This window comes from Symsagittifera roscoffensis, chromosome 7 (assembly GCF_963678635.1).
Source record: "Symsagittifera roscoffensis chromosome 7, txSymRosc1.1, whole genome shotgun sequence".
Classification (NCBI taxonomy): domain Eukaryota; kingdom Metazoa; phylum Xenacoelomorpha; order Acoela; family Convolutidae; genus Symsagittifera; species Symsagittifera roscoffensis.
The window spans coordinates 32,690,860-32,713,221 of NC_087068.1; the positions used below are offsets into that span (position 1 = coordinate 32,690,860).

The following is a 22,362-nucleotide window of genomic DNA, read 5'->3' on the forward strand; positions in this document are numbered from 1 at the left end:
AGCTTACCATACAGTTTCTATATATGAAAGTTGTATGACAAGCCTTTTCGCCATGAGGAAAAATTTTTCCGGAAGCTTTTTGAAAACCGGTTGTTGGAAACTTCAAATGAGTTGGTAGCAGTTTCTGAACAAAGGAGAGCAAATTGCCAAATTGCCATTGAATATCAAAAAACAATTTGGAAAACTATTAGTTTTTATGGCCTTGTATAAAAATACCGTTCTTGACTTTTTCAAAGAGTAAATTAATTGACCCAATTGAAAATTTGAATTAACATGACGCAATTTTTAATCAAAATTTTGATCTTTCTAGATTTAACGTGAAGGTCAATTAGATCAATAACAACCCAACACTGGTTTTGGGTTCTTGAAATTTCTTGATTTCTTAGACATTCAACAAGTGAAGCAGAAAATTAAGAAGCTGAGGTTGCAATTTCTAAAACAAACTTTTTTTTCTCAGCTTTTCTTTTCTGTTCACAGATTACACGGCTTATTAGTTTTTTTTGTCATACAAGTTAAAATCAAAGCAAAGTGTTTTCAATTGGCAAAAGATAGATGAAGCAAAACCAGCTTTTTTTCAACGCTTATTTTTTGAAGGTTTTGTGTGGAGAAACAAAGATCTTACAGCTTCAATTTTTTTTGTCCAATGACTGCACAACGCCACCAAAGTCAATGTCAAAAAGTTCAAGAGCGGATCTAGGATTTTCTCGACAACTTTGACTTTTTTTAGGCCGACCAAATTGATTTTTCGATCTCTCCGAAAGCACTGTTTTTCCCCATTTTGGGTTAAATTTTCAGCGACAGTCAAAAAAGCCGTTTTTGGGCACTTTTTAAAAAATTTTGACAAAAAAATCGCGTTTTTTGGCGCGCGCTCCCTCTCAAAGTTAGTATATATTGGCGCCAAAGGCATCTTTAGAAAATTTTAGGGTCGGTCGGCTAAAAATGGATTTCTTAAAAAGTATCTAAGGGGGACCCTTTGGGTCAGCAGGGGGTCGAATCCCTGATAAGGGGTAAGCGTCCGACTCCCCGCCCCCCCTTAATCCGCCCCTGATGGGCTTCAATGTAATTTGTGTCGCATTTGAAAAAAGAATTCCGAAAACCGTTTGTCACACAATTTCCATTTATGGCAAAAATGTTTGTCATACAATTTTAATTTATTGGAAAATGTTTATTATAGAGATTTCATACAATTTTCGGTACGTATGGAACTGTATGGAATTGTATGACAAAGAATTTCCCACTTATGAGAATTGTATCACAAGCATTTTTGGTCAACCCGGGTAAGTTATTCATCTTGGATTGCGTTCATCTTGAAGTTAAAATTAAAGCAAAGTGTTTTCAATTGGCAAAAGTTAGATGAAGCAATACCAGCTTTTTTTCAACGCTTATTTTTTGAAGGTTTTGTATGGAGGAACAAAGATCTTACAGCTTCAATTTCTTTGTCCAATGACTGCACAACGCCTTCAAAGGCAATGTGAAAATGTTTTTTCTATGTTTCCTTTTTCAGTTCCACTTAGTGCTTTCAATCACTGTTCTATATTTCTGGGAATGTTGGGTCAATTGTATTGGGCCAGTTGAGAGAGTAGGTCTGGGTATACGGAGTAGCGACAGTCCAGACCCCATGCAAAGTCGAGGTGGTTGAACTGGTCGTACTGTCTGCTGAAGACTACATGGCCCAACTCCTTCTCTAACCACGCCACGTCCAGAGGGTCAGCCAGGGCATCCTATAAATGATTCAGTAAAAATATCACATCTGAGGCCCTGAGAGGCATTGCAATGACTTTCTAATGCATTTTTCCAAACCGGCTTAATAACCTGATTACAAAATGAAATTAAAAAGGGAGAAGGAAGGGTAGATAATGGTTAAATTAATGAGAATTTTGCGCAGAATATCATTTATGAAATCAGGAAAGTGCCAAAATCATCTTCGAACTTTTTTTCAATAACTATTTCGTACACAAAGGCCCCTTAGAGTGAAGGAGTGTGTAGTGTTTACTTCACTTGACCTGTTTTCCGTGGAAGAGGGCGGTGGGGATGGTGACGTTCCAGGCATTGTAGACGGGGGGAGTGGGGGTGCCGTAGTGTTTGTTGTTCTTGTGTCTGCTTCCCCAGTCGTATGCCTGGAAAACTCCACTGTCTACTTGCTGTGCATAGTGGTTCACCTAGCAAATAAATTGAAAACTAGTTTCAGGCTGAGAAAAACAATTTTGTCATGTTTGTTATTTATAGTCCTAGTTTAAGCATAACTGGATCTATTTAGCTGTTTCCCCCCCCCCCCCCGGGATGACCAAAAATACTAGTCATACAATTTCCATATATGGAAAAATGCTAGTCATACACTTTCCATGCAATTCCATACGTACAGAAAATTGCATGAAAGGTCTATGATCAGGTCTATGAAATTTTTGAAAAAACAGGTCAAAAAAGCCGTTTTTAGGTCAAAATGATTTTTTAAATTTTAATTTCTCAAAACTTTTTGATTGTGTTCGTAACCGAACCGAATGACATAAACCTTGATTATTCAAACGTAGTAACCAACGGTTTGGCCGTCTCGCATTAAAAATCCATTGGAAACAGCCTGATATGGTATAACGAAAGTAATGAACTTTTAAGTTTTGGCAATAATTTTCAAAGATGATTATTTCTAAAATTTGATTTTTTAATTTACCAGACATTGATCAAGGCATACAAAAACATTTCATACAGTAGAAAGAGGAGTTTTAAGCGTTTTTGAAAAAAGTTATGAAGAGAAAAGGAAAAAAAATCCAATATTAGTATATCCAGGACTACGTTATACACACAAAAAATTAAATTTTGCATGCAAAATTTTTTTTTGCAAAAATTGTTTGTTTGAATACGAAAATCAATTTGCGGTTGGAAAAAAAACACGAAAAATTTTTGGGGGCAATTTCAAAAATTCTTAGAAAAATTTTTGTCGTCGCCATCAAAAAAATGCTAATCATACAATTTCCATATATGGAAATTGTATGACTAGTGTTTTTTTTCAGAAAACAAAAATTAAAAAAGTCAGTTTTCAGCAGCCCAAAAACGCTTAAATGTTTTGCCAGCAGTTGAATTGATTATTCAAAGCTTTTTTTCAAAAAAAAGTTTAAAAAAAATTCTTAGCATTTTTTTTCATACAATTTTTTTTCCTTTTTTTAATGAAGAGATACCAATTTCGATACCAAAACAACTATAAAATACCTTTGAAACTCGATTAAACTCATTTTGCAAAAATGTATGAAATTTGTATGACTAGCATTTTTCCATAGACTACGTGTATGAAATTGTATGATTAGCATTTTCGGTCTATGGAGGTCAACCCGGGCCTATTGCAGCCGGTGATCTTAGGTTAAAAAATATGCGCGATTAGGGGGCCAAACTGTGCATTTTGTGAATTGTAAGCGGATTCCGCAACAAGGACGCTCCTTTTGTTGTTTTTTGTTGTTTCATTTTTTTGATTGTTCGGTCAATGTTTTAACATGTTTACAGACTAGTCTCTGGAATCCAGGAACTTTGAGACACAAAATTGTGCGCCTATCAAGTGCAAATCTTGGCCTCGTAAGGACGTCCTTGACCTTTGAATTAGTCTTTGATACTTGTTGAATTACTCCTTCATACATGCGTGGATGTTATTTATAAGAGGAGTATGAGTCATTTAGAAGGATGAGTTTCAGAGATCTATATTAATGTTCCGCATGTAGGTCTGTAGTACTGATCTGAAGATTAAGTCCGCAAGAGGAGTCTGGGCTGCAGATTTTCAACTACACACTCAAATAACTGAAATTTGGGAAAAGGGGACCTTAACTTACATTTAGCGTGCTGGTTCCACTGGGTGTGTGACTGAAGTAGACATCCAGTCTGGAAGTGTTCAGCTGGCGTGTGTCCTCCTGTCCAGCCACCAAGTAGTACACCTGACAAAGAAAGTAGCAACCGATAATCATGTCAGAGCACCAATTAGAGACTTCTTTCACCATTTCTTTTGACCATATCTCTTGATAAAAGAATTAACAGTTAGAGCCCTCATCGTTACTTTCATCTGATTTGGGCATCCGTTACTACAATATTGATGACGAGTCATTTATTTGCTGCCAATTTAATTACTCAGTCGGCGGTGTATCTTTCTGTTTTTCAATATACAGATTTTTGTGCGTTAATTGCATTGGTCTTCATTTCTACAGAGCAGGTGGATTTACACAGACTTCAGTGAAAGGATATAAAAATTACGCAAAAAATCAGTCTAATGAAAAACAGAACAAAACTGCCAGTATATAAGGACAAAACCTCAAATGTTCAGACTGTGCCTTAACGAAAATAGTTTTTATAAGTTTCCATCATATTGTGTTGCAAGAAAAGAAATGATCTGCAGAGGAGCTCATTAGAGATGCGCGATTGCCACGGTTCGAGAAGGTGAATATGCATACCTCAGTGCAGGCGGGCTTGAAGAGGATGTCGACGTTGCTGCATATCTGTGCCTCTGCCAAATTCATCAGTTTGGTGGGTGGGAAGAACAGTCCGTATCCCAGCAGACGATACACCCACTGCAACTTCTCAACCAACCCGGTGAAGTATCTAAACCGCAAACACCTTTTCATGTCAGAGACAGATTCGAAAGATCTCTAGTACAGTGCCGATTTGAATTATCCGAACAAAACTAATAAAACTCGAAGTTTATAAAGCGGTTTTCTCAAATTGAGTTGAATCTAGACAACAAACGAAGTCTTGCTTGGAATGAGGAAGAATATGGTGCAGGTGGTTTTGCAAAATTGGGAACCAAAATTTTATCACAAAGGCGATCATTTTTGGCTGTTTTTAGTCCAAAAAGTAGTGCAAAACGATTGCGCTTTTTCAGAGACGTCATTTTTTTGAATGACTTGAATTATCAGAAATAGGCCATGCAAGTTGAGCCACACATAAAATTACTATAAGGCAAACGCGACACGTTGATGAACTTTTTAGTTAATTTCAGCTTGAAGTTCAAAAATATTTCAAAAATTTGAGCTTGTCCATCAATTTTCTCAAACCTATAAAGAATTGAAAGAACATGGACAGTCACAGTTAGTTGAAAAGACCAGATGATCATGTTTAAAAACTTTTTACAAGCAAAAACTAGTTTTTCAGAAAAAAATGTAAGTGTCAAGGTCGCCTAAAAAAATCAATTTTGAATGCAACTTTTTTCTTTTTTTTTCTCAATCAGCTGATTGTTCTATTTGAAGTATTGTCTGAACCAATTTTTTTTTAAATAAAAAATTCAACCTTGCTTATGGCTCTAAAAAGTGAATGGAAAATTGTTAACCGAACTTGAACGAAAACAACTTTGAAATTGTGGCCTTGAAATTGTTCAAAATCATGGACGTTTTAGAAATGCTCCATTGTTGTTTTTGCTGACTGTTTCAAACGAAAACTTAGTGGTGAGATAGTACGAAACAGTTACCAAACCAGTAATCTGGCAATTGTTTGAGTACCTGACTTCGAGAAGGAAAAAATTCGAGAGAAAATGGAAACCCACCCGAAACCTAAGTTCCTTGCCATTTGGTTTTTATTTCAAACATCCTGGGAGCAGTGGTGAAGTGGTTACGTCTCCGGCTCTCAATCGATAGGTCGGATGTTTGAGGCCCACCATGATCTGTGCTCGTTGCTTGAGGGTGAGGCAACATTACCCAGCCCAGAAAAATAACCAAAAAAAATTGCATGTAGTTCTTAAGCAGGGGCACAACGGCGGTTCGCCGTAATGAGCTGTACAGCTCGTATGTTGGTCCTATCCCTCGTGGATAAATGATATTAAAAAACATCCTTGATAATTACTATCAGATAATATCATGAATTTTCCACTCTCTACTAAAATAAAACCTACGCTAATTCAAAAGCTATTAGAAACAACTAGCAATTTTTGTTTACTAATTCTCGTAAAAACACAACGTTCTGCACTGCTCTTGAACTCACAGCTAAAAAAAAGAAAAAAAAACATTGATTTAAACAGAGGCAAACGAAATTTGACATAACTTGAAAAAAAAAATTGGAGACAACATTTCCAGTACAAATTCAAACAAAAAAATCCGAGTATAGTTAGGTAGCACAAATATCATCATAGTGATATTTGTAACAAATTTCAAAAAAAATTAAGAACACCAAAAAAATTTGACGTTCGAAAAAGTCAATTGTCATTCTGACTTTCTTGTTTTTAGATTTTAGTGGAGCGAAAATAAAACAGATGGAATAACTGCTGTACGAGAAGTAATTAAAGATACAATAGGGTAAAAATACAGTAGAATTAAACTGACTTTTATCCAAATTGAGCTCAGTGTCAAAAAATTTTGTGAAATTTAGTCTGAATATCGGAGAAGTTCAGACCAAATTTTATCGACACAGACCAAGATTTTCCGTAACTAAGTTTGGAATTCAAACCGAGGCTGAAAGTTTTTTAACATGATACAACACTTGACTAGCTACCAGCAGCATTTTTCGGTTGTTAATATCGCATAAAAGATTTTACGCCACCAGGGGTGATCAGACCAATAAAGGAAGAAAACTTCAAACAAAAATTACTTACAACCAGGAACAACAACTTCAAATACAACTTAAAATTACCTTTCCAGATATCCAATCATCCTAACAAAAACAAACAGATGAAAAATCAATTTTAGTTGCAGCAGCAGACGAAAAAGAAGTAACTGTTTTACGCTTTTCACTGGGCGTTCGGATCATTTCGAATACGTCTTCGTAAATTTAAATAAAAAAGAGTACGAAAGTTGAGCTTTATAGCTCTTAACAAATTTATGGAACATAGTCTTCAAGTTCTGAATTAATACTGACCTTGAGACAATAACATATAGTTGAAATTACAGCCGACTTTTCAAAATTGCATTTGATCTGTCAAAAGAGCGAACCAAAATGATTGCGCTTTTCAGAGGTCAGACTTTTTAAATATATTTGCACGGCTTTATTTTCAAAACAGGTTTCATTCAGCAAGGATCTGACAGGCATTTTTTAGTAGATTAGATTACTTAAAACGCCTACAAAAAGGCAAACGCAAAACTTCGAAGATCTTTTTTTAGTAAACTTCAGCTTGAAGAAAAGAATTATTTCAAAAATTTAAGACGCTTTCCGATAAATTTGCTGAAAGCTATAACACCTTCATCATGGTGTTCTGCAGTTACAATTGCTCACCAAGCTTGATGATGAGCGATCCTAACGAAAAAGGTACATCAGTGTTTTGCACGAAAGACCAAAATCGTGATATGCAAAAATTACTCGATTCCCAAATATGATCACAAAAGAGCAGAAACTAAGCAAAGCTGGCTGATGCGACGTCTATTTAAAATAGTAATCGTTTTGGTAACTCTCGATGTGTGGGAAGTAAATATGGCGTAAGCTGGATATTCTTCGCGCAATTTTAAGTTAACTAAAAACGCTTTTCGGTTTCAAGTGCAGTTCACTTTTTCATCTAGATTTCGGAGTTTAAAAAATCGAGCAAAATTAACTGTGACTAGAAAATTAGTCTGCGCTGTCTGCTATTCAAGTTCCTTTTTCACATCTATTTTTGACTCATAAGTTTGTTTCAGCTAAAATTTAAAGGCACAAAAACTAGACACCGTGTTTTCCTCTGCTGCTACGAAACTTTCATGGTCTGTCGCCAGCAAAAACGAATATCCAGCATCACCAAAGCTGATAGTTTGTGTTATCTGTTACCGAATTGGCAACGTTAAGCATATATTTTTTGCATCTTAACTAATTATAAATGTACCCAGTGCTGTTTTTAGTAGTTTTCATTGATATGACAATAGTAATGTTTTATAAAATATTGAAAAAACAAACAAAATAATTTGGGAAATATTGATGGGTGCAGAAGGCACTCAACAAAAATTCGCGAATATATTTTTTCAATACTTTTCTAACAATTCCTATCGTCATAACGGTACCGCGACAATTCGCAAGAAAATGCAAGTCGCAACAAAAGACAACTCGCTAATTTTAAGGAAAGCAACAACTTGCAAGTTTTTGAAGCTATTGGAAACTTTATATTGTCGCATTACGCATCATAATATGGAAAATAGCTTGCACAGCAGCCGGGTACATTTAAAAATGTTTCAGATGCTAAAATATACATACTTAATGTTGCCACAACAGTAACAGGTGCTGCAGGTAACAGGTGCTGCGATTTTCCATGCTGCAGGTAGATCATAGTACAAGCTATCAGCTTTGGTGATGCTGGGTTTTCATTTTCGCTGGTAATGGAACCATGAAAGATTCGTAGCAGCAGAAGAAAGCATAGTGGTTTGTTTTTGTGCCTCGGTTAACAGCGTTATTATGACCATGAAGCATTTATTCCGATAAAATTTGATATGACTCTTTCTAAATGAACCTGATCACGCTGGTCACTCCACCCAGCTGTGCCACCGGGGCCAGGGCGCCAAAGAACTTGACCTTGGCAGCCAGATGAGAGTTGTAGGAGAATCCGGCGAAACCAACTTCGAAAACAGTTCACATTACTAATAACAGCAACAGGTCAATGTGTGCAAATAACATCAGGCGTTCAATCACAGTAACAACTGCAAAAAATTAAAACAACGAAAAACAATAAATATAAGTGCAAAATAGTTGTCAACGGTTCACTTCGTTAGTTCTTCTGTGAATGAAAACGATCCCTGTTCGCAACTGGGCATCTACAAATTATGCACAACGTACGAGGTCTAAAACTCGTATAATAAACCCAACCCTAGTCTTCAACTAATGGAAAAAAAACAGGCGGAAGCAGGAAGGAAAGAAAAAGAAAAAACTCAAAAGGCTAACTACGATTTTCCATGACGTGGTTTGTTTTTCAGAAAACATGGTTTGAATGTCAAAATGTGGATGATTGCAAGCTTCAATATTTACTCATTGTTCCTTGTGAGTACCCGACATAGTTAATCTGGGTCTGATTCACAAATTGGGTGACATAGTCCACAACTGCAGGTAGATCATAGTACGCAATCTCGTCCCAAGTCCACTCCCAGAATGCGAATTGGGTCTGCTTGAGGGAGGTGTGAGTGCGACTGTACTTGGAACCCCTCGCGTTCGGCAGCCACACGTCATAGCCAGCGTCAGCCAGAATGAACCCTGAAACTCATTAAAAAGTCTCAAAGGCTCATTTTAACAAAAATACATGGCTATTGCGCTAAGTAGCCTCCTATCAAGAACTGAATCTTGCCATTGTGTTTTCTTAATGTACGCTCAAAAATAAACTGAATAGAACTGATGCTGAACAAATTCAAGATTTTTTATACAGAAAAAACATCGCCTGAAAAGTGGAAAAGTTTCAACGAATAGCTCAAAATCCATACATAAATAAAACCATTGCAGAGCTCCTTTCTAAGTTATTGGCTAGTTTTATGAAAAAACAAACTGCAGTCCCATTCAACTCATAATAGTTTGTGCATGTTTATCAGACAATTTTCTAAACTTTTGAAATAATTCTGGCCTTGAAACAGTGAAAAGGCGTTGAAATAGCAATCGAAATGTCGAAACTGCATTGAATTGTCAAAAGATCAATGCAATAAGATTGCGCTTTTTTGGAAACGTTTTTGCCATTGTCAAGACAATAACTTAAAAAAACCATTAACGATCTGCCACAGGCAATTCTTCAGAGAAAAATCGCATAAGACGGCAGCAAAAAAGCAAACGCGAAACTTCAAACAGCTATTTTGGTTTGTTTAATTTTGATGGTCAGAATTATAAATAATTCCACATTTTTGACAATACCTTGAGCAGCTTATCGGCCAAAATACGGTTGTTTTAGGCGAATTAGACTTTTTCATATTTTTTACGTGCTGAAATGAGTGACAAATTATAGTTAATCCCAAATTGCTCTCTTTATTTATAAACTAGTGTGTAACGCACCTTCGGTGCTCCAAATTTATGACAACTCACAAAACCGCAGATTTTAAAAATAATATTTGCATCCTTTAAATGTAATCTGACAGCACCCAATTACAAGGTTGGTAATTTCAAATTTTGCAAAGTTATTCAAGTTTTTTAATTCAAAATTTGAAAAACCATACAATTTTGTGAATTTTTTATATCTAAGTCCGTTGAAAGTTTTTAAAAGGCAGAAAAATGCCATTTCTCGGAAACTAAAAGCAATGGAGCAGACACATTTGGACTCAAGATTTGCAACTTCTGAGAGTACTCACAGCACCCAACTACAGGGTTGGGAACTTCAAATCTTGAGGAACTTCAAATTGAAATTATCTTATTTTTTTTTAAAGAAGTGACATAACTCCAGAACTACAAACATTTGAGCACTCATATTTGGAGGCGAACCTTGCAACCCCTGAGAGTACTCTGACAGCCGCTAACATCAGACTAGAAATTCCAAACTTTGAGAAAAAAATTAAGTTTATGTTTTCTGAAAACTTTTTTGAACAGAAAAATACAATAAACGACATATCTCAAAAACTAACAGGATTAGCATTCATAGTTGCAGAAAAAACTTGCAAAACTAGGAGAGCCCTGAAAAAGCCTCAATCTAGAGATAGGAACTTGAAAATTTTATATCTAAGTTCTTGAACATTAAAAAAAAAGACATTACAAACGTCACATCTCGGAAACTAAAACCAATTGAGCAGTCACAATCGGTTACAAAATTGGCAAGAAAAAACTCCTGAGAGTGCGCTAACAGTACCCAACTAAAAGATTGAGAATTTCAAAAGTTTCTTAAAACTATTTTTATTTAAATTAAAGTTTTAAAGTTTTTAAAATCTAAGTTTTCTAAAAAGTTAAAAATTAAGAGTAAATTACGTCATATCTCGAAAACCACAAGGATTTGAGCAGTCATATTAAAAAGTAAATTTCGCAATCCAAGAGAGTACTCTCATAGAGTACTCTGACAGCCCCCACTACAAAAATGAGAATTTCAAATTAAGAAAAAAAAATTAATTTAATTTTTGTGAATTTTTTTTTTAAAAGTCACAAAAAACGTCATATCTCGAAAACTACGAAACCTGAGCAGACAAATTCAGAGGCAAGTTTCGCATTCCCTCAAAGTGCCCTTACAGTCTCACACTACAGGATTGAGATCTTCAATTTTTTTAAATTCACTAAATCTAAGTTTCTGGAAAATTTTTGAAAAAATTTTAAAAACGTCATATCTCGAAAACTGGATTTGAGAAGTCATATTCAGAGGCAAAATTAGCAACCCATGTGATTACCCTCACAGTTTCCGACTGCAGGGTTGAGATTTTCAAAATTTCAGATTTTTTTCAAGTCTAATTTTTTTGAAAATTTGTGAAAAAATCATTACAAACGTCATATCTCAAAAACTACTCAAATTTGAGAACTGAGATTTGGAGGCAAGATTCGCAACACCTCAGGGGCAACTACAATGATAAGAATTTCAAATTTTGTAAAATTTTCAAAAATTTACGGTTTCTAGTGATTTTTGAAAAATCTCAAAAATTGCCGTATCTCCTAAATTAAAAGGATTTGGTTATTCAAATATGGAGGCCTGACAGCATCCCAAAATTGAGTTGCTATTTTCAAACTCGTTGAAATAAACACTGAATTCAAACACGAAAAAAAATCTTAACAATTGCAATATACGATATAGCTTAAACGTGAAAAAATTCTTTTCTTAAACATGCAAAACTAATACGTTGAAAAAGCTTAAGCATGGCAAGATAGTGAAGCCCGCATTTAAAAAAATTAAAGATACCAAATTGTTGGCAAAATCTTTTTGGGTCAATGAATCTGAACAAAGTTGATTAATCCGCGTCGGATTTCAGCTTCTCACTTATAATTAGTACCAAAAAGTTCGGACAGACAAAATTAATTAAAAAGAGCAATTGACCTATTTTGGAATTATTTTGCATGCAAAATCTAATTTTTCAGTCCGATTTTGTGTCTCAAGGTTGTATGAAAAAAAATTGCATGCAAAAATTTGTCAAAATGGTACGATTGCTCTTTTTATTTAATTCTGTCTGTCCGAATTTTTTGCAACTCTCTATATTTCCACACGTGAAAACTATTTCCAAAAATTAATTAACCCATAGAGAGTTGCAAAAAGTTCGGACAGACAGAAATATTTAAAAAGAGCAACTGTCTAGACATCAAGGGAAATTAAAACTGAAACAAACATAACATCGAAAGTTCAAAGAGCAGATTTTCGCTCGAAACTTATAACCATGGCGGGCAATTGCATCCGAAGCGTCGAAAAGTAAACCTTGAAACATGAAAACTATTGCTCAGGTTAGATAATGTTTTTCTGCAATTAGTTTCCAATTTTTGAATGATTTAATCATTTTCACTTCCGTTTGTTTTTTTTGGGCGGCCTCATCCGTTTTTTTTTTAATGAACTTCAAGGGTTGGGAACTTCAAATCTTGAGGAACTTCAAATTGAAATTATCTTATTTTTTTAAAAGAAGTGACATAACTCCAGAACTACAAACATTTGAGCACTCATATTTGGAGGCGAACCTTGCAACCCCTGAGAGTACTCTGACAGCCGCTAACATCAGACTAGAAATTCCAAACTTTGAGAAAAAAATTAAGTTTATGTTTTCTGAAAACTTTTTTGAACAGAAAAATACAATAAACGACATATCTCAAAAACTAACAGGATTAGCATTCATAGTTGCAGAAAAAACTTGCAAAACTAGGAGAGCCCTGAAAAAGCCTCAATCTAGAGATAGGAACTTGAAAATTTTATATCTAAGTTCTTGAACATTAAAAAAAAAGACATTACAAACGTCACATCTCGGAAACTAAAACCAATTGAGCAGTCACAATCGGTTACAAAATTGGCAACAAAAAACTCCTGAGAGTGCGCTAACAGTACCCAACTACAAGATTGAGAATTTCAAAAGTTTCTCAAAACTATTTTTATTTAAATTAAAGTTTTAAAGTTTTTAAAATCTAAGTTTTCTAAAAAGTTAAAAATTAAGAGTAAATTACGTCATATCTCGAAAACCACAAGGATTTGAGCAGTCATATTAAAAAGTAAATTTCGCAATCCAAGAGAGTACTCTCATAGAGTACTCTGACAGCCCCCACTACAAAAATGAGAATTTCAAATTAAGAAAAAAAAATTAATTTAATTTTTGTGAATTTTTTTTTTAAAAAGTCACAAAAAACGTCATATCTCGAAAACTACGAAACCTGAGCAGACAAATTCAGAGGCAAGTTTCGCATTCCCTCAAAGTGCCCTTACAGTCTCACACTACAGGATTGAGATCTTCAATTTTTTTAAATTCACTAAATCTAAGTTTCTGGAAAATTTTTGAAAAAATTTTAAAAACGTCATATCTCGAAAACTGGATTTGAGAAGTCATATTCAGAGGCAAAATTAGCAACCCATGTGATTACCCTCACAGTTTCCGACTGCAGGGTTGAGATTTTCAAAATTTCAGATTTTTTTCAAGTCTAATTTTTTTGAAAATTTGTGAAAAAATCATTACAAACGTCATATCTCAAAAACTACTCAAATTTGAGAACTGAGATTTGGAGGCAAGATTCGCAACACCTCAGGGGCAACTACAATGATAAGAATTTCAAATTTTGTAAAATTTTCAAAAATTTACGGTTTCTAGTGATTTTTGAAAAATCTCAAAAATTGCCGTATCTCCTAAATTAAAAGGATTTGGTTATTCAAATATGGAGGCCTGACAGCATCCCAAAATTGTGTTGCTATTTTCAAACTCGTTGAAATAAACACTGAATTCAAACACGAAAAAAAATCTTAACAATTGCAATATACGATATAGCTTAAACGTGAAAAAATTCTTTTCTTAAACATGCAAAACTAATACGTTGAAAAAGCTTAAGCATGGCAAGATAGTGAAGCCCGCATTTTAAAAAATTAAAGATACCAAATTGTTGGCAAAATCTTTTTGGGTCAATGAATCTGAACAAAGTTGATTAATCCGCGTCGGATTTCAGCTTCTCACTTATAATTAGTACCAAAAAGTTCGGACAGACAAAATTAATTAAAAAGAGCAATTGACCTATTTTGGAATTATTTTGCATGCAAAATCTAATTTTTCAGTCCGATTTTGTGTCTCAAGGTTGTATGAAAAAAAATTGCATGCAAAAATTTGTCAAAATGGTACGATTGCTCTTTTTATTTAATTCTGTCTGTCCGAATTTTTTGCAACTCTATATTTCCACACGTGAAAACTATTTCCAAAAAATTAATTAACCCATAGAGAGTTGCAAAAAGTTCGGACAGACAGAAATATTTAAAGAGAGCAACTGTCTAGACATCAAGGGAAATTAAAACTGAAACAAACATAACATCGAAAGTTCAAAGAGCAGATTTTCGCTCGAAACTTATAACCATGGCGGGCAATTGCATCCGAAGCGTCGAAAAGTAAACCTTGAAACATGAAAACTATTGCTCAGGTTAGATAATGTTTTTCTACAATTAGTTTCCAATTTTTGAATGATTTAATCATTTTCACTTCCGTTTGTTTTTTTTGGGCGGCCTCATCCGTTTTTTTTTAATGAAAATAACTCTAGATTTCGTTTTTTTTTCAATTAATTTTGCTAACTGTTTTTTTAGTAATATCTGGATGTTTATCGCAGTATTCAAAAATAAGGCTAGCATAATCTTCGGATAAGCAACGATCTCGCATTTTGAATTTGGTCTTAGAAAAACATCAAGGTTGTTCGGCTTCAGATATTGCATGTAAAAACTTATCGAAAAGCACTGACTCCTCATTTTAATCAATTCTGTCTGTCCGAACTTTTTGCTACTTATTATATAAGCTGTACTTTTTGACGGATTAAATTGTTCGAGATAACCGATATTGCCAGCAATTTGGCTTTAACTATAATTTCAGGCGTCAAAAAGAACAGTTTTAGGCTTATCAACTTCGTTTAGATTCGTTGACCCAAAATCATATTGCCAACAATTTGGCTTTAACTATAGCTTTTAATATATTAATCGGACAACGTATTAAATTTCTGAAATAAGTTTGACCTTCAAACCTAAACTAAATCGAAATACTTCTTTCGTTTTTGCCTTTGTGTCGGTATTTTATGTTTTTTTTGCTCTGAAAAATTACATGGCAAATGGTTAATTAGTAGCAAAAAGTTTGGACAGACAAATTTAATTAAAAAGAGCACTTGACCAATTTTGGAAAACTTAGCGCGCAAAACCAAAATTATCGGATCGAATTTTTGTCTCAAGGTTGTCGCAAAAAATCTAAAGAGAATGCAAAAGTTTTTAAAATCGAACGATGGCAACTCATTAGAAAAAAATTCTTCAGTTGTGCTCTTGAATAAAGCAATCATTTTGCATTGCTTTTTTGGCAGTTCAATTGCAGTTTTGAAAATTCGATTGGAGTTTTAACGCCGTTTTACTGTTTCAAGGTCAGAATTATTTCAGAAGTTTAAGATTTTGTCTGATGAACTTATTAAAATTTTAACAAGGCTTCAAACAATTCGAACCGAGAGATTTATTTAAAAAACCAATCTTTCCATTCAATTTCGATGAGACAGTCAACTTTGAGACACAATTTGGTCAGAAAAAAAAAATTTTGCATGCAAATAATTTTAAAAAAGTCAATTGCTCTATTTAATTAATTTGTGCCCGAAATTTCTGCTACTTTTTATATAAACGAACTTTGAGAATCGTAGTTAATGCCAAACTGTTGGCAATATTGGTGACCTTGAGCAACGTAATTGGTCCATGAATGGTTGTCTGAGGTTAATTAGTTTTTTGATATAGTTTTAACATGCTCAATTGAGTGAAAATTTAATTTCAGCCGTCAAATGAGCAGTTAAAAGTAATTTTAAACTTTAACTGAAGTACCGCTTATATTGTATAATCTGGGATCTTTAAATTCAGGTTTGTTAAATTGCGATGCAAACTTTGAATTCAAGCCGCAAGATCAGTGAATGCACCACAAAAAATGTACTAAAAAGCAAAACCGAAGGAAAACTGCCCAAGCGAAAAGACACCGTTCAAATTTTTTAATGTGTAGGATAAGATTTCGACATAAAAATACCAACGTTTCACTTCTAATACTAATATCGCATATTACTAATTGTAGCTTAGCATAGTCCATCACGGGAGGTTGTCTTGCAAGATCTCTTTAAAAGATCGTAGAAGGTTCTTGCAAGATCCTGCAAGATAACATCCTTTGAAGATAAACTGTTTCGGCAAAATCTTCAAAAACATGGTATTTTGTGGCGGAACAACAGATATTTTACCCGCGAAGTAAACCTATATCGTATAACTAATATCGTTTGTGTAACAAGGAAGCAATACGAGTAGCAGGTGGTAATTTTTAAATACTTTACAAAATTAATAAAATGAAAAAGAGAAAATTAAGATCGCAAAGCAAAGTTGAAAATAATTGTTGTATGTACCCATGTGAACACAACCTACAAAAGCTTAGTGACTCGTCAAAGTTACAAAAAGTTACCAAATAACTAATTTTGAATCGCCAGATTTGCAACACTTGATGAATTATTCCAATAAAATTTTGAGAATGTGTTTTTGGAAGTTTTAATTTGAACTGCTGAAGAAGTTGCAACATTTTAAATCATGAAAGCTGAAAAATGAGCGCATAAACGATAGTTTAAAACGTAGTCAACCAAAATGTTTTCTCAGTAATTACTTTCATAATTCTTTGTGACCTTAGGCAAATTTAACCTCCACAGTGTTTTTTTGGCGGTCAGAATAACTTTTTGTTTTCTTGCAAGAGCTTGGAAGAATTTTGCAAGATACCCTCGGCAAAGGTTAGCTTCCATTAAACTACCTTCTAACTTATTTTAGAACTTACATTCGTGATCCTCAACCGAGGTCTCTTTGGCAAAGTAAAGGCTGCTTTAACTACTGATTAAGAAATATTTGCAGACTGAGTGATCTACCCAAACTCTGGTCGGGGAAGTTGGTGATGAAGATGGTGGCATCACACTCCAGACAATGCATCAGCACCACTGCACTCCGGTTTTCTAAAACATGCGAGATCAAGAGGACTTAAAAAGGTTGTTTTTTTGATCCTTCAGAGTAAGGGACGCGAGAGTTACTTTTCGGTTTTGAACATCGCTTTTTCTTTCCTCGGGAGGATCATTTTCTCGATGCTGACAACTTGGTGTATAAGTTCTGTCTGACCAACTTTTACATTTTACTTGTCAGACTCATCCAAAAGACGAAAGGATCACTTTCAAAAATGGGCCAATTTTTTGAAATAACCCCCCGTGGACTATGAAGCTTCTTCGGCTAGCCGAAGATCCATCAGATAATTTCACTGACAAACTATCGTAACAATAGCGTAGCTCTACTCAGCTGATCTCACCTGTAGGAATGGTTGTTGGGTGTTCTGGTGTTGGGTGTCCGTGGGGTATTCTGTGCATGGTCAGGATATAACCATCCTCAGTGGTCACTTGGTGCTCCTCACAAGGATATCTGACACATAACAAAACAAAAACACAGTCAAAGTTTTCGAATAAATGCCACAAGAAAATACACGTTCGTTACACATTGCATTTTCTTTACCTTCATCAAAAGTGTCGAGATTAAGTAGATCTATCAAAAATTCATATTTTATCTTGATTTGTGCCTCAAACAGAGTTTTGAGAATAACATGCCAAATAGACAAAATTTGTACACACTTTCAGTTATTTCCCCACATTCCACTCTGAGTTATTTTGTTGAGCAGTGGTGCTCCTTTTTGTGTTTCGAGGCAGTTTTCTTTGCGTCTAGAGCGTTCAAGTGGTACAATTATTGCAGCCAGAATCGGTCAGGCTGTGGTATGCCTGAAGCTAGAGGTCAATGTACAGCTCGTCCTCACACACTATGATTTCAATGGCAGGGGATCGAATGTACGATCTCACGATCTCTGTGTAAATGCCTTGCTACCACGCTAAGTGCCTCTTAGATGATGATTTAGATCGTCAAAAAAACTTACAGGCGGCAACAAAGCAGACAATACTGGAGCAGACACATGTTGGGCCGAAAAATAATTGTTTCTATGAAACCCAAAAACCCAGAAACCCAAACAAAAAATGAACTCTCCTCTTCATAAAAACTTCTACCGCTTATCAGAGGAAGCAACAGGTGAACATTAAGCCTGTCATACGGTGTTGTATGATCTTTACTGAATCCGCACGGATTGGCGACTAAGGTGATAACTCGATAAGAAAATAGATGTTAACTGAAACATAATCTCTTTTCTCAAGTCTGCACATGTTGTGCTCTTAGCAATACGGACTGGACGTAGCTCTCAAGTGGGACTGTCTGCGTTTCAAAAAAGAGTTCTTGAGTCCCATTGGGACTGTCGATTAATCAATTCCCTCTTGCGGGTTTATGTACTTCCACTTCTTTGGTTGGTTGCTCCGTTGCATTATCGGCTTTTTTTGTGCCAATGTTGATTTCGTCGTTCGTTTTCTCGTCTATTTGTTTTTCATGCTCCTCAGGTGTGTTGGCTTGTTCGTTGGTCACCACTGTCCTGGGTTCTTCCGCAACATCAACGTTCTTCTTGTCGATCGTTATTGCTTCGTTGATCGGGTTGTCGGTCGCTGATACGAGGTCGACTACTTTGACCGCGTCTTGTGTCCCTCTTGAAGAACATGGTTTTAATGTTTCTTGAACCAGTGCGATTACCACTTTTGGTAGAATGTTACGTCCGATGATGTTCTCTTTTTGGTCATCTACGATTATAATTGGGCAAGGTTGCACCATCCAACCTCCAGCTCTATCGCAATTTTCAGTGGTCCTTTTGGAATTATTTTTTTTTCATAATAACACGCCAAGTTTCTTGCCGCATCTTCGGAGGGATAAATCTGAATCGTATTGATTTGTCGTTTATTTGGAGTCTGCCCGCGTTTTTTTTGCTTAAGAGCGACATTGGTTTTTCTGAATCTGCAACAGCGAACACGTTTTCTGCCTTTGTTTTCAAATTTATAATGTGGACGATTAAATTGTCTTCTTTCAGATCGGTTGCAATTTTGATTTCAATAGCGTAGGAAATGGCCATTATAGTAAAATTGTCTAGAAGGATGTCTTCCCAACCGTCTGCTGAAATGAATTCTGCGTAGGCATCGTGATCGTTTTCTACAAGGTCTCCGTCCTTGTCCTGCTCGGTCACCTTTTGATCTCCATTTGACTACTGCAAGTAATTTACATTTGTTGATCTACATACTTTTGCGAAGTGTCCTCGTTTTGCTCATTTAGAACAAAGTTTTTCTTTAGGCGAGGATTGTAAACGGTTCGGGCCAAATTGTCTACCACATTTTTAGCAATTTTTTGTTTAATTTCCCCGGTAGATTTGCATTACGCTTGATTGATTATTACTATTTCCTCTTGAGACATTTTGCCGGCCTCTGCGGAAACCTCGGCCCTGACTACTATTTGGATACCCGCCAGGAGCTCCTCTTCCTCGTCTCGTGGTGGTATGTATCTCATGGGTTCTTGTTCAATTGTCGGTTAGCTTGTAGGACTTAATGGATTGGTTTCCTCTTCTTATCGCATACTCGTAGGCACTTTATGGCGACCTTGTTTCTGCTAGTAGTTTCTCAGCGATTTTCTCATTTGTCGTATGTGCCGTGAAGATGTTGCGGACCCTTTCGTCTTCTCTGCAACCGCAGTCGGCCCGTGCCGCTAACTCTACTAAATCCGCATGAAATTGTTCTAAGGATTCATTTTACCGTTGTTTTCTGCAGATGAAGTTGTGTCTTTTGAAAGCGATTATCAGCGTTGTGACAAAAATGTCTTCCAATATCTGGATCAACTCTTTAGTTGATATTTTATGTATCTCAATTCCTGGGCGTTTTTGTTGTAGCTGCTTTTGGCTTTCTGCCCCTAAGCACAAGAATATATAACTTCTCACCTTTGCATTTGCTTCGTCACATGGGAAATTGTTGCAAAGTGGTCCTCGAACTCTTCTTGTTTGATATTCCCAGTCGACTTTTTCTCCTGGTTTTGTATGTCTCATTTCCGTTTTTTGCCTCTGTTTCACCGGTAGTACCAGCTCATAAATTGGTTCCGTTGGTTCTATGATTGTAGGTTTTGCACGAAGTGGAGTCCGAATTTCCATCATGGCTGTCTATTTTGTCCATTCCATAGGCGGTTCCGCCGCTGCCTTCTGCCGGAATGGTTGGATGCTCAGCGGGTTTTTGTATCCCGCTGAGCATCCAAGCATTCCGGCAGAAGGCAGCGGCGGAACCGCCTATGGAATGGACAAAATAGACAGCCATGATGGAAATTCGGACTCCACTTCGTGCAAAACCTACAATCATAGAACCAACGGAACCAATTTATAAACTGGTACTACCGGTGAAACAGAGGCAAAAAACTGGTTTAAAACTGGTATACAACAAGGTACTGAATCCGTACGGATGGGCGGTTAAGGTGATAACTCAATAAAAAAGAAGTTAACTGAAATATAATTCCTTTTCTCAAGTCGGCACAGATTGACCTCTTAGCAATACGGACTGGCCGTAGCTCTCAAGGTCAGTTGACCTGTGTTATAAATTATATAAATAGTTATGAATATGTATATATGTACATCACTATCATGGTGCCAATCCGGCCGGTTGACAAAGCCGATATAAAAATAAGCACAAACCTTTCAAACAGAATCATTTGTCAAAACAAGGAAAAACGAAATCATTAAAATTATACCAAATTGGAGTTGATAAAATTGCAACTAACGTAAGAAATAAATTTCGAATATATTGGATATTTAAAAATCTTTGTTCCGATTTGATAACGCTAGCATAAAAACTTTGAGAAAGTACTTAAATGGTGTGTGTATCTTGTTAATTTGTGTGTACCCTTTTGAAGTGATAAGCTGACACGCATCTTTCCACACGTCAGGATCATGTCCATAGCTCACACTCTAAACATGTCCAAAACAAACTAGATTAAAGCACACTGTCGTCGCGTATCATTTACATGGTTGGATTTCGCTTGCAGTTTTATCCAATAGCAGGAATGATAATCTTGCTGATAGTCAGCAGAAAAGAGGGTTAGCACTGCCGTTTGAGAAGAACTTTTAAATTGTCCAGAAAAAAGTAGCAACGCAAAAATAGACCCGGTCTGAACCAGCCACTTGCTGAACTGGAACTAACTGTTAAAACTCGGTTGAAAAACTTAACAAAATTCATCTAACCTGGTAGACCGCAAAAAGAAGAGCATAGCTTGTCGCAATTTCCATTCTGTCCAATATCGCGCGGGATAAAAGCAGCTGTAGATTGAAATTTGCCTGTCAGTTGCGCAAAAAAAATTGACTTTATGTAGAAAAATGTATGGAACGCAAGAAGTGGCCACTTACTCTATGTCAATGTTACTGACTATAGTTCATGTTTACAGCGGGTGTGAGCTGGTTGTCTTGTGAGTTACCAATGGTTATGCCATTACGCAAACGATCAATTGCTTTAATACTGACAGCCCAAGTAACGATATTCAATCAAAATCGAATTATGAAGAGATCAACCCAAAACTTATAACTGATGAACACCACTTCGATGAACACCACACCAGTTTGATTTATCAGATCTCGTAAATCATGGCAATCTTTTGCGTCTGTTTTTTCCTGATTGTTTTTGTTCGAAATTTGAGAAGAAATGCTTTAATACACAAGACCGAAAAATAATCACGTAATACAGCCCTGAACTAGTCCAAGTTGATACTATTAACTGAGTTTCGATGGGTCAATATACTGAGCCTAGATCAGTTGATCGCTATTGAATACCTGTTTGAAGAAACACAGCAATCAATGTAAAAAATATACATTACAAGCAGCCAAGTTAGACCGATAAATGACTTCAACTTAGAGCTCAAGTTTGAATTATTATCATCCGTTGAAGAAATTGTCTGCTTATCCAAGTTAAACAAAGAAAAAAAAACTGTTTCTCAAAAGTTAAAGCTATTTCAACGTGAATTTAAACAGCAGTCAAATTTAGTTTAACCCCAAAAGGACAGCACAAGTATGGTCTCAAAACGCTCTCCGAAGTTAGAATATTATTATCTCAATATCGATAAATTTATAACAAAAACAAGGCTGCTCGTATGAGGGCGAAGCTGCTTAATGTTCTGACTGCTTAATAAAATCTATGGAGTAGCGTTCGCTTCAGAAGATGATACAATTTTTGAAAAAAAAATGCGTTTTTTTTGGAAAACCATTCCCCACACGCTATGTTAATTGCAAAAAATAATTTTCGCCTACAGCAAAGTTTTTTAAATAGTCAAAACAGCAAGCCGTAGTCCATTTCGGAATAATTTATAAGAGGGATTAAGTCTCCGCATACATGGTAAAAGTGCAAACAATAACGCGCGTTAATTGTCCCAATTTGGCCAAAATGGCAAACTGTAAACCCTCATAACTTTACGAAAAATGATCACGGGTCAAATATCATTTTAGTTTTAAACTTAGGTCATCA

The 22,362-nt window shown here is 35.6% G+C and overlaps 1 protein-coding gene across 2 annotated transcripts; it reads right to left on the reverse strand.

Moving 5' to 3' along the window:
• Positions 1-1,319: 1,319 nt before the first annotated feature.
• Positions 1,320-21,386, reverse strand: LOC134851560 (gastric triacylglycerol lipase-like). Of its 2 annotated transcripts, XM_063867698.1 has the most exons (11): positions 21,255-21,386; positions 21,093-21,185; positions 20,755-20,819; positions 17,277-17,386; positions 16,849-16,932; positions 8,872-9,093; positions 8,360-8,465; positions 4,422-4,569; positions 3,810-3,911; positions 2,004-2,159; positions 1,320-1,721 (listed from the first exon to the last, which is right to left on the reverse strand). In XM_063867698.1, exons 2-11 carry the CDS (start codon positions 21,135-21,137, stop codon positions 1,554-1,556), a joined length of 1,206 nt encoding a protein of 401 aa, XP_063723768.1. In that variant the 5' UTR covers positions 21,138-21,185; positions 21,255-21,386; the 3' UTR covers positions 1,320-1,553. The 2 variants fall into 2 exon arrangements, with proteins under 2 accessions (XP_063723768.1, XP_063723767.1); XM_063867697.1 differs by having other exon boundaries at positions 21,093-21,386.
• Positions 21,387-22,362: the final 976 nt, after the last annotated feature.

Excerpts from the sequence above, each read along its gene's own strand:
- LOC134851560 (XM_063867698.1), bottom strand. The coding sequence starts at position 21,137 with ATGGAAATTGCGACAAGCTATGCTCTTCTTTTTGCGGTCTACCAG. Across the intron at positions 16,933-17,276 it reads CCCAACAACCATTCCTACAG|AAAACCGGAGTGCAGTGGTG; the intron begins GTGAGATCAGCT and ends CGCATGTTTTAG. Across the intron at positions 4,570-8,359 it reads GGAGTGACCAGCGTGATCAG|ATACTTCACCGGGTTGGTTG; the intron begins GTTCATTTAGAA and ends TTTGCGGTTTAG.